At 46.7% G+C, this 14,689-nt stretch overlaps 2 protein-coding genes across 2 annotated transcripts in view; one reads left to right on the forward strand and one right to left on the reverse strand.

Annotated features, from left to right (window-relative positions):
* Positions 1–13,327, forward strand: part of TIMP3 (TIMP metallopeptidase inhibitor 3) — a 53,290-nt gene extending 39,963 nt beyond the window's left edge. The window contains exons 3-5 of the mRNA XM_069227931.1: positions 5,277–5,388; positions 6,651–6,772; positions 11,200–13,327. Of these exons, the coding sequence (XP_069084032.1) occupies positions 5,277–5,388; positions 6,651–6,772; positions 11,200–11,397 (432 nt within the window). The 3' untranslated portion in view covers positions 11,398–13,327. The remainder of the gene's footprint in view (positions 1–5,276; positions 5,389–6,650; positions 6,773–11,199) is intronic.
* The window catches only part of SYN3 (synapsin III), a 941,464-nt gene that overhangs the window by 381,105 nt on the left and 545,670 nt on the right, over positions 1–14,689 (reverse strand). The window lies entirely within an intron of this gene.

Consider the following 14,689-nt stretch of genomic DNA (forward strand, 5'->3'; position numbering starts at 1 on the left):
CATGGGGCTCCCAGAAAAACTCAAAAGGAGATGGGATGTCCTCCTGCCATGTCTGCTTTTCGCTTACAGAGAGGGGCCTCAGAAGAGAGTAGGGTTCTCACCCTTTGAACTTCTGTTTGGCCACCCTGTAAGGGGACCACTTGCTCTTGTTAAAGAAGGCTGGGAGAGACCTCTTCATGAGCCTAAACAAGACATAGTGGACTATGTACTTGGCCTTCGCTCAAGAATGGCAGAGTACATGGAAAAGGCAAGTAAAAACCTTGAGGCCAGCCAACAACTCCAGAAGTTGTGGTATGACCAAAAGGCTGCACTGGTTGAATTCCAACCAGGGCAGAAAGTCTGGGTTCTGGAGCCTGTGGCTCCCAGGGCACTTCAGGACAAATGGAGTGGCCCTTACCCAGTACTAGAGAGGAAGAGTCAGGTCACCTACCTGGTGGACCTGGGCACAAGCAGGAGCCCCAAGAGGGTGATCCATGTGAACCGCCTTAAGCTCTTCCATGACAGGGCTGATGTAAATCTGTTGATGGTAACAGATGAGGACCAGGAAGCTGAGAGTGAGCCTCTCCCTGATCTCCTCTCATCAGACCCTAAAGATGGCTCAGTGGATGGAGTGATCTACTCAGACACCCTCTCTAGCCAACAGCAATCTGACTGTAGGAAGGTCCTGCAGCAGTTTGCTGAACTCTTTTCCCTAACCCCTGGTCAGACACACCTGTGTACCCATGATGTGGACACAGGAGACAGCATGCCTGTCAAAAACAAAATATTTAGACAGTCTGATCAAGTTAAGGAAAGCATCAAGGTGGAAGTCCACAAGATGCTGGAATTGGGAGTAATAGAGCACTCTGACAGCCCCTGGGCTAGCCCAGTGGTCTTAGTCCCCAAACCTCACACCAAAGATGGAAAGAGAGAGATGAGGTTTTGTGTGGACTACAGAGGTCTCAACTCTGTCACTAAGACAGATGCCCATCCCATTCCTAGAGCTGATGAGCTCATAGACAAATTAGGGGCTGCCAAATTCTTAAGTACCTTTGACTTAACAGCAGGGTACTGGCAAATCAAAATGGCCCCTGGAGCAAAAGAAAAGACAGCATTCTCCACACCTGATGGGCATTATCAGTTCACTGTTATGCCCTTTGGTTTAAAGAATGCCCCTGCCACCTTCCAAAGGTTGGTGAATCAAGTCCTTGCTGGATTGGAATCCTTTAGTACAGCTTATCTTGATGATATTGCTGTCTTCAGCTCCACCTGGCAGGATCACCTGGTCCACCTGAAGAAGGTTTTGAAGGCTCTGCAATCTGCAGGCCTCTCTATCAAGGCATCCAAATGCCAGATAGGGCAGGGAACTGTGGTTTACTTGGGACACCTTGTAGGTGGAGGCCAAGTTCAGCCACTCCAACCCAAGATCCAGACTATTCTGGACTGGGTAGCTCCAAAAACCCAGACTCAAGTCAGGGCATTCCTTGGCTTGACTGGGTACTATAGGAGGTTTGTGAAGGGATATGGATCCATTGTGACAGCCCTCACAGAACTGACCTCCAAGAAAATGCCCAAGAAAGTAAACTGGACGGTAGAGTGCCAACAGGCCTTTGACACCCTGAAACAAGCTATGTGCACAGCACCAGTTCTAAAAGCTCCAGATTACTCCAAGCAATTCATTGTGCAAACAGATGCCTCTGAGCATGGGATAGGGGCAGTTGTGTCCCAAACAAATGATGATGGCCTTGACCAGCCTGTTGCTTTCATTAGCAGGAGGTTACTCCCCAGGGAACAGCGTTGGAGTGCCATTGAGAGGTAGGCCTTTGCTGTGGTTTGGTCCCTGAAGAAGCTGAGACCATACCTCTTTGGTACTCACTTCCTAGTTCAGACTGACCACAGACCTCTCAGATGGCTGATGCAAATGAAAGGTGAAAATCCAAAACTGTTGAGGTGGTCCATCTCCCTACAGGGAATGGACTTTGTAGTGGAACACAGACCTGGGACTGCCCATGCCAATGCAGATGGCCTTTCCAGGTTCTTCCACTTAGAAAATGAAGACTCTCTTGGGAAAGGTTAGTCTCATCCTCTTTCGTTTGGGGGTGGGGGTTGTGTAAGGAAATGCCTCCTTGGCATGGTTACCCCCTGACTTTTTGCCTTTGCTGATGCTATGTTTTGAATTGAAAGTGTGCTGAGGCCTGCTAACCAGGCCCCAGCACCAGTGTTCTTTCCCTAACCTGTACTTTTGATTCCACAATTGGCACACCCTGGCATCCAGATAAGTCCCTTGTAACTGGTACCTCTGGTACCAAGGGCCCTGATGCCAGGGAAGGTCTCTAAGGGCTGCAGCATGTATTGTGCCACCCTAGAGACCCCTCACTCAGCACAGACACACTGCTTACCAGCTTGTGTGTGCTAGTGAGAACAAAATGAGTAAGTCGACATGGCACTCCCCTCAGGGTGCCATGCCAGCCTCTCACTGCCTATGCAGTATAGGTAAGACACCCCTCTAGCAGGCCTTACAGCCCTAAGGCAGGGTGCACTATACCATAGGTGAGGGTACCAGTGCATGAGCACTGTGCCCCTACAGTGTCTAAGCAAAACCTTAGACATTGTAAGTGCAGGGTAGCCATAAGAGTATATGGTCTGGGAGCCTGTTTTACACGAACCCCACAGCACCATAATGGCTACACTGGAAACTGGGAAGTTTGGTATCAACCTTCTCAACACAATAAATGCACACTGATGCCAGTGTACATTTTATTGTAAAATACACCACAGAGGGCACCTTAGAGGTGCCCCCTGAAACTTAACCGACTATCTGTGTAGGCTGACTGGTTCCAGCAGCCTGCCACACTAGAGACATGTTGCTGGCCCCATGGGGAGAGTGCCTTTGTCACTCTGAGGCCAGTAACAAAGCCTGCACTGGGTGGAGATGCTAACACCTCCCCCAGGCAGGAGCTGTAACACCTGGCGGTGAGCCTCAAAGGCTCACCCCTTTGTCACAGCACCGCAGGACACTCCAGCTTAGTGGAGTTGCCCGCCCCCTCCGGCCACGGCCCCCACTTTTGGCGGCAAGGCTGGAGGAAACAAAGAAAACAACAAGGAGGAGTCACTGGCCAGTCAGGACAGCCCCTAAGGTGTCCTGAGCTGAAGTGACTCTAACTTTTAGAAATCCTCCATCTTGCAGATGGAGGATTCCCCCAATAGGATTAGGGATGTGACCCCCCTCCCCTTGGGAGGAGGCACAAAGAGGGTGTACTCACCCTCAGGGCTAGTAGCCATTGGCTACTAACACCCCCAGACCTAAACACGCCCTTAAATTTAGTATTTAAGGGCTCTCCCTGAACCTAGAAACCAGATTCCTGCAACTACAAGAAGAAGGACTGCTGAGCTGAAAAACCCCTGCAGAGGAAGAACAGAAGACACCAACTGCCTTGGCCCCAGACTCACCGGCCTGTCTCCTGCCTTCCAAAGAACCCTGCTCCAGCTACGCTTTCCAAGGGACCAGCGACCTCTGAATCCTCTGAGGACTGCCCTGCTTCGAAAAAGACAAGAAACTCCCGAGGACAGCGGCACTGCTCCAAAAGAACTGCAACTTTGTTACAAGGAGCAGATTTAAAGACCCCTGCAACTCCCCGCAAGAAGCGTGAGACTTGCAACACTGCACCCGGCGACCCCGACTCGACTGGTGGAGAACAACCAACTCAGGGAGGACCCTCCGGCGACTCTACGACTGTGAGTAACCAAAGTTGTCCCCCCTGAGCCCCCACAGCGACGCCTGCAGAGGGAATCCCCAGGCTCCCCCTGACCGCGACTGTCTGAACTCCATTTCCCGACGGCTGGAAAAGACCCTGCACCCGCAGCCCCCAGTGCCTAAAGGAACGGAACTTCTGTGCAGGAGTGACCCCCAGGAGGCCCTCTCCCTTGCCCAGGTGGTGGCTACCCCGAGGAGCCCCCCCTTGCCTGCCTGCACCGCTGAAGAGACCCCGTGGTCTCCCATTGAAAACTGAAGGAAACCCGACGCTTGTTCCCACACTGCACCCGGCCGCCCCCACGCTGCTGAGGGTGTACTTTCTGTGCTAACTTGTGTCCCCCCCGGTGCCCTACAAAACCCCCCTGGTCTGCCCTCCGAAGACGCGGGTACTTACCTGCTGGCAGACTGGAACCGGGGCACCCCCTTCTCTCCATTGAAGCCTATGTGTTTTGGGCACCTCTTTGACCTTTGCACCTGACCGGCCCTGAGCTGCTGGTGTGATAACTTTGGGGTTGCTCTGAACCCCCAACGGTGGGCTACCTTGGACCAAAAACTGAAACCTGTAAGTGACTTGCTTACCTGTTAAAACTAACAATAACTTACCTCCCCCAGGAACTGTGAAAATTGCACTGTGTCCACTTTTAAAACAGCTTATTGTGTTTTATGTGAAAAGTATACATGCTAAAGTAATGATTCAAAGTTCCTAGAGTACTTACCTGCAATACCTTTCAAATGAGATATTACATGTAAAATTTGAACCTGTGGTTCTTAAAATAAACTAAGAAAAGATATTTTTCTATAACAAAACCTATTGGCTGGATTTGTCTCTGAGTGTGTGTTCCTCATTTATTGCCTGTGTGTATCTACAACAAATGCTTAACACTACTCCTTGGATAAGCCTACTGCTCGACCACACTACCACAAAATAGAGCATTAGTATTATCTCTTTTACCACTATTTTACCTGTAAGGGGAACCCTTGGACTCTGTGCATGCTATTCCTTACTTTGAAATAGCACATACAGAGCCAACTTCCTACAGTCACCTTTCTGCTTTTTTTGTTGTTGCTATATTGAGGTGTTAAACTTCTACCAAAGCGGTGCAACCTAAACCCAGAGTATTAACAAGTGTAAAAATTTCAAAATAATGAAATGCTGTCACAAAATGTGCTGCATTATGCCGCATAATCTGCCTTCTAATTTGGTCAACCCCGCTGCATAATTTGGCCCTCTCCTGCCGCATAATTCCAGTAGCCCTGATTCTACCACGTCAAATGCAATATGACTAAAACACGCCCCTCCCCTTGCTCTCAAGCACTGCACTCCATTGCTTAAGTGTGGGTGGAAACGGATGCCCGCTCTTCCATTGGCATCACAATGCCACTTGAGCATCACAAATGCCACGTGAGCATCACAACGCCACTTGAGGACTCCGACTTGATTTTGGTAAATGCACCCTGGTGGTTTTTGCCGTTGGCTGCAGTTGATTTGTTTTAAAAAATGACGCACCAGACAGTAAATTCTACATTTTTTTTCTTTCTCTAGATGTACAGAGGGTTCAAAAAAATGCCCCACGTCCAGTACATTTACACCGAGGCCTCGGAGAGCTTGTGCGGGGTCAAGCTTGATGTCAACAAGTACCAGTACCTGATCACAGGTGAGTGCCCGCTTACTCCGACTTCCTGTGAAGAACAGATCACCCTAATGAGAAGATACATCAGATTCAAACAAACTTTGTGCATACCATACACGCAGAACAATCTGTGCAGAAACGTACATCTGTTTACAGATTGTTTTCATCGCTAAGATAACAGTGTAGATGCCTGTAAACCTGTCACTTAATACAGTAACAAGGCTCGTCTCATAGATAGTTTTTGTCAGGAGCTCTCAGAGTACAGGGAAACTTCTGAACTTCAGGAAAGTTCCTTCAACTTAATGATTTCTTCATGGAGGGGTACACTACGTCGTGGGATATGTTTCCACAATTTAAAAAAAACAATTATTTGAAGGGGTTGTGGAAGTATGTCTAGGAAACATAATAAAAGATACATCTCTGGAACAGGCCTGAAGGAACTAATATATGAAATGTATACTTCCTCAGGGAGGCGCGCGTAGGGGCTACGGAAGAAAGACGTTGCCTAGGAAACGCTATAATACAATGACAATAGAAACCCATATTATCTTATATATGCTTCGCTAAATATACTTATATTGAGGATTTTACTTTTTAAATCTTGCAATAACAGTTCCCAAAGTAGTGCGTACAGTGCTTAATTTGAGCTGGTGCTTGCCGGTGGCGGCCGCCAGCATTCGTTTTGAGGGAGTAGCACTTCAATATCCTCATCAGATGTTGACTGCGAGCAAGAGAAAGAAAAACACACAAAGAGGAGAGAACTAGGAAGAGAAATACAGAAAAAACATTGCAAAGGGAGAAAGCAGGATCCTGGAGGAGTGAGATGAAGGGGCAGGGAGTGTCTGGAAGCGCCATGAGGTGGAGTCAAGACTACACAACCTTGCGCTGATATTGCAAAGCACCGACTGAGGTTTCTGAGCAGAGCACTGTGCACAGGCACTCGTTCTATTACAAATTAAGCACTGAATACGTAGTATGTGAATTCACACTCCTTTTAAAATATCTGCAGAAGACCAGACTTCTCCCATACTCTCCTGAGCAGTAAGGGATGGAAACCCTGACACCATACGAGTCAGTGCACCCACAATGTTCTATAATCAGTGCTACCTATCAGCGGGGTTCTGATGCTTACCTACCTGTTGAGAACTGTGGGTGCTATCTGGGAAACACTGCATTAGTACCGAGTACTCGCTCAGCTATGGTCCGGATGGGGCCCTGGTACACTGGCCCTGGAACTGCACCAGTCCATGCAGCTGAGGTTTGACCTTGTGCGTTCTCTCTTCCAGGCCGGGTCTATGAAGGGAAGGTGTACACCGGCCTGTGTAATTTCATCGAGAAGTGGGAGGCGCTGACAATGGCTCAACGCAAGGGGCTGAACCACCGCTACCACCTGGGCTGTAACTGCAAGGTAAGTGCGCAGTGATGAGCGGGAGTTTTGCTGTGATTGGAAGAGCGGCGTCCACCTTTGAGCATGCGTTGCACACTTTGACCTCCAGATGCTGCCATCTTTGATAGGGTTGTCGGCAATGATGCTCCACAAGCAAGAGTTCCACTGCCTGATCTGAAGAGGGCTTTCATGGTTAAAAATGCATTTTTTTCACTTATACCCAAGCGTTAAGTGTAAAATATAGTTTCTAGCCTAAATCAGAAAGTAATATATTTTTTTTACTTACAAACAAGTATTGACTCCCATCTCCAAAAGTAAATCCCATGTTTATTCCCCTTGAATGTCTCGACGGTGCCCAAGAATGTCTGAGCGGCGAGGGATTGTATTGTACAGGGAGTGCAGAATTATTAGGCAAATGAGTAGACCACACCCCTTCTCATTACAGAGATGCACATCACCTAATATGCTTAATTGGTAGTAGGCTTTCGAGCCTATACAGCTTGGAGTAAGACAACATGCATAAAGAGGATGATGTGGTCAAAATACTCATTTGCCTAATAATTCTGCACTCCCTGTATACATAGCGTTTAATGCCCTATACGTGGGGCGCAAGCACTTGTCTGCTTGGGTAGCGTGCTGCAACATACACCTGTGTGGCTGGAAGTGTTGTCTTTGTTTTGGTCCTATGTGGGGAGCGTTCCCATGCCAAGCACGATAAGAACCAGGGTATGGTGACTTTGTTAGGACAGTGGGCCTGGCACCATAAGACCTATAGCAGCATGTGTTCACGACCACTCATGCTGCTTGGCAGTGAACCTGTTAGAATTCTGTGCTGCTGAACTCAGAGTGAATGGCAGAATCTGGTCTTTTTACAACATCTGCCAGGTTGTTGGATTGTCCACCTCAAAATATGAAAACAATCTCAGAAGTTTAAAATACCGCATCTTTGAAAGGGCGTGCACTGCCAGTAGCTAAGATGGCCTCTTTCTGAAGCCCAGCTGCCCCCACGTGGTAAGTGAGAGGTGTCACTTAAGAGCATACACAATGAACCTGCACAAGATGATCTGAGAAGAGCAACATGTTTATTGGGTTGCTTTGAAAATCCCTTCCACCAAACCTCCTTAGCTGGCCAGCGTGGCAATGCCGCAGTGAGACGCTCCACGACTGTGGTGGGGTACAGTACAGCACTGACACCTTGTCCCAGAAGCTACGGCGGGGAGTGGGGCAACCCTTAGAGTCTGGAAGTGTGATTCCATCCAACCCCCATGCTCTGGTCTGGGCAAAGCAGGAGCGAGCTTATCGTAGCCACAATGAGGCAGACACAGTGAGGAGCTCTACGGTGACCTGCCGGGTGGACACTGTAGTGCCATCTCAGCTGGGCACAGCCACAAGCAGTCTTTCAGCCAACACTGCAAGGCCTGCAGGTAACCTCTTGGAATAGACTTGTGCAGCGACAACCGCTGAATTGAGAATGAATCATTCGGGAATGCGCATAGATGGTACCGCCCCAGGTAGAGGTGGGATGAACTCAAGAACTAGCAGAGCCTCATACGTAGTGAGGGGTAGGGTGATTATCGTGCTCCTTATCAGGAGATACACTTGCATCACCCGGTGGGATTGGCGTGGTACCAGACTATCGTCTAACATAAATATTGCATCCTAAATATCACTTACAAAAGCATCCCCCCATTGGAGTTAATAATTGAAAATCTGTACCCACTTGGATAATATTTATGTGAATTAATTTAGGTTTTAATATTTGATGTCCTATGTGCAATAGTCTGACATACAGCCACAGGTTTGTGGCTCAGTCCTGCTGCTCTCTCCTAGACTGACAGCCCCTTGGAGACTCTGTTTGCTCACTCCTGCTTCTCTAGAGCTGCCCTTGCACCGTCAGCACTCGAGAATCTACAGCAGCCTCACCATTCAGCATGTACTTTCCATCCTCATGTTGTACAAGATTACGAACCTTCCCCGTTCCTCTTCTGCTTCTGTTATCACACAAGGATTCAACCCTCCTACAGGCCTCTCCTGCTGAATCCTGCCCCACTACCCGGTTATCTGTAGACCCCCCAGGCAGAGAGGCGATGGAGGGCATTTAAAGAAACAACAACTGATGTAAACAGGAGAACCAGTGAAATAAGGCTCCCCGGCACTGCACATACTCAACAAACATGGGTCCCAAGCACCAATAGCAGGACGTCCCAGATTCAGATAACACTCAGACCTGCAGCTGACATGGTCTAACAAAGACTCCGAGGCAGAGCTAAGATAGCTATCAAGAACTGAACAAGAAACCCAAACAAACTACATGACCTCACCGAAGAATGGAAGAGCCTCCATCCTGCAGAGACAACGTGCGGCTGGAGCTGAGAGAGTCCTGGCCTGAACTGCTGTGGGCATGCCTGGCGAAGACCTCTGAGAGCAGTGCCAGCATTTAAGGGCTTCGCTCACATCCTTTCAGCTCAGATTGCATGGGAACAATGGTGGTTCTGGGCAGAAGACAAGCATCTTTTGTCTGACCCCCCCAACCCATCCGCATTCTCGGCGGCAGCCGAGTGTTCCCTATACATGGAATTCCAGGCGCTGGTCCCAAAGCCCCTGGGCAAGCAGCCGCCCTCATGTCCTAGCAGACCGTGCTGCTCATACCGAAGTCTTCCTCCGTCCAGCAGAGCTCTGCTATGGAATAGGCGCTCCTTTGTGCAAACCCCCAAACAACCACCACCCCAACAACCCTCACTGCCTGTCAGGGTGTTGCCAGTGATGCCTAGTATTGAACTCTAGGACATCACCCCACCACTGCACCATTTGTTAGTTGACAAACATTCAACATCACTATTATACTGCACAATATGAGTACTGTATTGTATTAGCACTTGTTGCGTTCTATACCTCTTGCAAGCCCAAAAGTGCTTTCTTGAATGTTTAATGATAATTTAATTTAATTTAATGATGATCCCCTACACCTCAGCAACATCAAACATGGCTCAAACAGAGCTTCGCAAGTGAGTTCCCAGGGTCCCTTGTTTCTCCTGGTTAGGAAAATGGAGGCTCACTTGGTTCTAGATGGGTAAGACCTCAGCAGCCGGTGGCTTGAGTGCATGGTGCAACTGCCCCGTTAATTTATCAAGATGCGCTGACCTCTCGGCGTGATTGGTGTACCTGGCAGAAAAGGTGCCAAATGGCGTGACTAAATTTTGAAAGACACCAGGGGCCAGATGTAACAAAGGTTTTTCCCCATTCTGTGTCTATGGAAAAAAGTGTTCGTACATATGGCCCTAGGTCCCAGGTATCTGCCAGCTAGTCAAATGTTCAGGGGATCGGGGGGGCGTGAGATTCAGATTTCTCAACAATCAAGCTGGCACCTAATCTTAAAATACATTATACGACAAGCGGGGGATGAGAGGGGTTTTACGGGGAAGAGGAGTGCGGATGGGTAACGAGACCAAGTGAGAGAAAGCATATCATTTTGAGAAATAACACTTTTTAAACCTTTCCAAACATTGAGCGGGAGAGTGTATGGGTGCGTTTTTGTCTGTCTGTGTAAACATTCCTGTGAAATCCGACAGACACCGCATCATACTCGACTAAAAGCGCCTGCACCCAACTATTTATCCCAAAATACATTTATTAGGGGGGTGTAGCACTCCAAACACCCCCCTGAATCTACCCCTGCAAATGTTGAACATTGACTGAGCCTATCTTTTGCAAAATGAGATCCTAGGTTCAGAAATGTCTGACAAAGTTTACAGTCAATTGTTTGCCCGCAAAGATTTAAGAGCTAACTGAGGTGCTGTTGCAGAAGAAACAGCCGAACATGTTTGTGGTCTTTCTAGTAAGAGGGGCCAAGCCCAAGGCGGGTGGTCCACCACTGAAGGATCAAAGATTGACTGACCGCAAGGAAGGGCACGAACACTGGGAACCATAATGGAGTTGAGGCAGTTTCCAAACCCCATGCCCATCACTTTACAGATTCCATTCACTACTGCAAAATTCCATTAGTTGAGAACACCTGCAAGGTCAAAGGTCATGTGTTGAGGCTACACGGATGAAAGTCTGCACAGCTCATTGTGTACGGTGCAAGGACAGATGGAATTTCCAAGCTTCTCTTAATAGTCAAGTTCATTTTATATGTTTTAAACCATTTCTTAGCCACACTCCATAGGACAGGCTGTTGGAGTTGATATTTGGATATCTTGAATAATAATATTCAACTTTATTGTATATTGGGAAGTTGTTTAAATCCGAATTTAATTGTTTTAAGAATCTGGGGTGCTTTGGTGGTGTTTGGTGTGAAAGCAAGAGGGAGAAATGTAGGTTATCTGCTGAATTTTTGCAACAGATTTATTTTCGATGTTGCCATTCGTCATGCTTCTGTCTGCTTGGTAATGACCATTCGCAAAAATGCAAATAAATAGCGGGAAAATTCCTTGTTTCTTTCGTTCCAGATTAAGCCGTGCTATTACTTGCCCTGCTTCATAACCTCCAAGAACGAGTGCCTCTGGACCGACATGCTGTCCCACTTTGGCTACCCCGGCTACCAGTCCAAGCACTACGCTTGCATCAAGCAGAAAGAGGGCTACTGCAGCTGGTACCGGGGTTGGGCGCCCCCCGACAAGACCATCATCAACGCTACCGACCCGTGAGCGCGCATGCCCGCTGCCACCTCCACGGACAGTAATTCTGATGTAGCTGCAATGTAGGCAGCAGCAATGAAATTAAGTCCTCTGGTTTCTTGCAACAATTTTTAGCACTTTGAACACTTAAAGAAAACAACAAGATTCTATTTCAATCTTTATTTTTCTTACTTCACTTACCGCATTTCCTGGTATCACCCCGAATCCCCCTGCGTGAAAGACAAAGACTGTGAAAAGACACATTTTTGGCCGGTGGGGGTCAGCCGAAGGGTGGGCCGGCCTAGAGAAGTGCTATCTACGACTGCTGTCGACTACAGTTTTCGAAGGAGAGGAGAATCCGACAGGGCCTTGTGTGTTGTTTTCTATCTGATTGTTTGATATTTGGGGGGGTGGGACTGAGCACTGCTTTCCCCCTTGTGCACGTCTCCAAAGCGGACTGAGTGGCTATTGACTCTTTGTAGGCACATATTGAAGAAAAAGGTGACTTGTCCTTGAAAACTGGCTTATATAGCAATTCCACAAAACTATGTTCCTGACTGGGTTGGGTGGGATGTCTTGCTTGTCAGTTGTCTAGAAACAGATATGGCTTATGGGACTAAGAACTTTCCTAAGGGCCTCCTGCTCTCTGCAGTCACCAGGATTCCTCTTGGGTTTGATGACTCCATTTGGTCTTGTTAACAGAGCAGGAATGGAAACCAAAATCATCCCTGGCAAAAATGTTCAAATCAGCCCAACCGAGGGAGGACACAATTAAAATAGGGTCTTGCTGGCATTGTTGGGTGATGACAGCCAACCGGGAAAAAGGCCAGAGTGGCAAAACAGCGGGTCTGGGCCTCCTAGTTGAGTAGTGCTGAGCTGCTCGGTTGGCTGAAAGTCATCCATAGGGGCGCTGCTGGCAAGCTATGGAAAGATGTGGTTTGTCTATAAGTCAGCGCTACCAACATGTGGCCATTAAGAGCCATTTGTTGCTACCGGAACGGGTCAGACAAGGTAAAAGGCACGTACAGGCGCTATTTACTATTCTAATAGAAGTGAGTCCAAGACACCGCTCTTGTCAGAAGTCTAAGCAGAAGAGAGCGGCTTAAAATCCCTAGAAGGTCAACTCAGTCTTTATTTTGTGGGAGATGCACTGCGTGACATTTATACTGGGGGAGGGGGCAAATATTGTTATTTAAACCGTTCTTAAATGCTTTAGATTATTATAAATGCCCAAATTATTATAATTAAGTATTATTTTTATGATCACGGGAGAGACTTAATATATGCACCATTTCCCGCCTGTCATTTCATTCTTTGAGCTTAATACTCCTATCTGGATTGGCCTCTCAAACGATGACGAGGTCTCCCCTGACTTTATGGAATGTTTCTACTGCCCCTTGAGCCTTAGCAGCTTTGCATGACTTGGAGAGAGAATTCAAAATGTACTTTGAACCGGGAGAGCACTGGGGATGGGCTCAGGTATTATCCGGCAGCTGGGAAGGAGGAGCCAAGCACAAACCTAGGGCGTGGTCCTTGAGCGGGATGAGGACAGCAGGGAATCCACAGTGCCAGGGCTACTTAATGTTTGGGGAAAAGTGGGAAGTGATTAAATCCACAGTAAGAGGGGCTATATTTTTAATATAAGACCTCTGAGCAGGAAGAAGTAGGAAGGGGATAATCTCACAATGTGAGGGCATACCTTTAAGATTATGAATGAGTGTATGGAAAGTTGAGTGGGTAACAATCTTATTAGGACTTGCTGTTTTTTATTTTTTTTACCAAACAGAGGTGTAAAGAACGGGTGATGGAGAGCAAACAGTGTTTGGGAACCACTTTTGAGTGTTTAATGGTAAAATACTGTACAGTCAAATCTAAGGCTGCTATGATAATATGCTGTGCCTGTAACATGAACAGACTTGTCATGAGGGTTCCAAATACACCTGAATTATTTTTGCATTTCTGATTTCTCTAAATGACCTGTTTATTTCAATTGCTGGTGACAAAAACGTGTTCGTATCCTGACACATTATGTCTTCTCATAACAGACAACTCCCTTGGAGAAAGATCGACTTATAAGAGGAAAGAAAAAAAATTACACATGGGTGGCTTGTGTTCTAACAACTTGCATAGAATATATTTCCAACTGCAGAATGTTCACACTATCTGTAACACCAATATTCGATTGCTGAACATTTAATTTTATTTAGAGGCGTTTTTTATATTAACACAATCTAGGTATGTGTACATTGCAAAATTTTCTTTTATAAATATTTTTGGAGTGCACTGAAACTCTTATGATTGATCCCTTTTTGTATGGGAGAAAAAATAACCAGTCATCTGGGTGCAAGAGATATTCAGTTCTTTTCCTTGCATTTGTATTTTTGTGACTTTGCATTCCAGTGTTAAATCTTGGCATTAAAGTGAGCCAGAAACAGAATATTTTGGCCTTAGGGTAATCTGGTTTAATAATGGGCCTGAGACAATCTATAGATGCCCACTTGCGGTCATCGGTATATGTTGTGCGCACAGACTATAATTAATTCAAGCTTGGTAACTTTTGTTCCCTTGCAATAAGGACAAGGTGCTATATGTGCAGTACTGTCTGAAGAAACATGGCGCCTGAAAATCAAATTATCTGGGTAGGTCTTGATCGTCATTCCTCCAGAAACAAGGCACTAACCAAATGTACACATGTAAGGACATGCCGCTATGTTCTGAGCAAGAGCAAAGTAGAAGGTGTAGGGTCCCACAACTCTTATGAAAAGAAAGGAGCATTTTTTTGTTGGGCTGTTCCCCTCCAAGGTAGAGCAGATGTAGTGTGGCACAGAGTAACTCTGGTGCACCACTGCGATCCTCGTGCTGCTCACCAGCCTAGATTTCTGTAACTCAAACAAGGATGCAACTGACACAATTTAGGGCCAATGCATGCTAATCGGCCACATTCAGAAGCATGTATTACAAACTACACAAGGTAACCCAATAAAGAACTCGAAGGATCTGGGTTAATCATATTACCAAACAGCATTGATCCATCCAGAGAAAATTAACTTCATCTCTATCTAATCCAAAAATAATAATGAATCACAAAAACTGCAGCATAGATACAGAAAACATTAAGAATCCATCCTTTATTATATATACAAAATGACTTTCATAATTTACTTAATATTTATAAAACCTCCTACCATATCAACACAAAAGAAGGACTAATAGGTAGGAAACATCTAAAATCCACTCAACCTTCAACCCAACATCTTCTCAAGTATATCTCCAAATTTCCAAAATCCACAATGCATGAAAATCCTTATTATCAACCTTTTTT

Source organism: Pleurodeles waltl, chromosome 4_1, assembly GCF_031143425.1.
Source record: "Pleurodeles waltl isolate 20211129_DDA chromosome 4_1, aPleWal1.hap1.20221129, whole genome shotgun sequence".
Lineage (NCBI taxonomy): Eukaryota > Metazoa > Chordata > Amphibia > Caudata > Salamandridae > Pleurodeles > Pleurodeles waltl.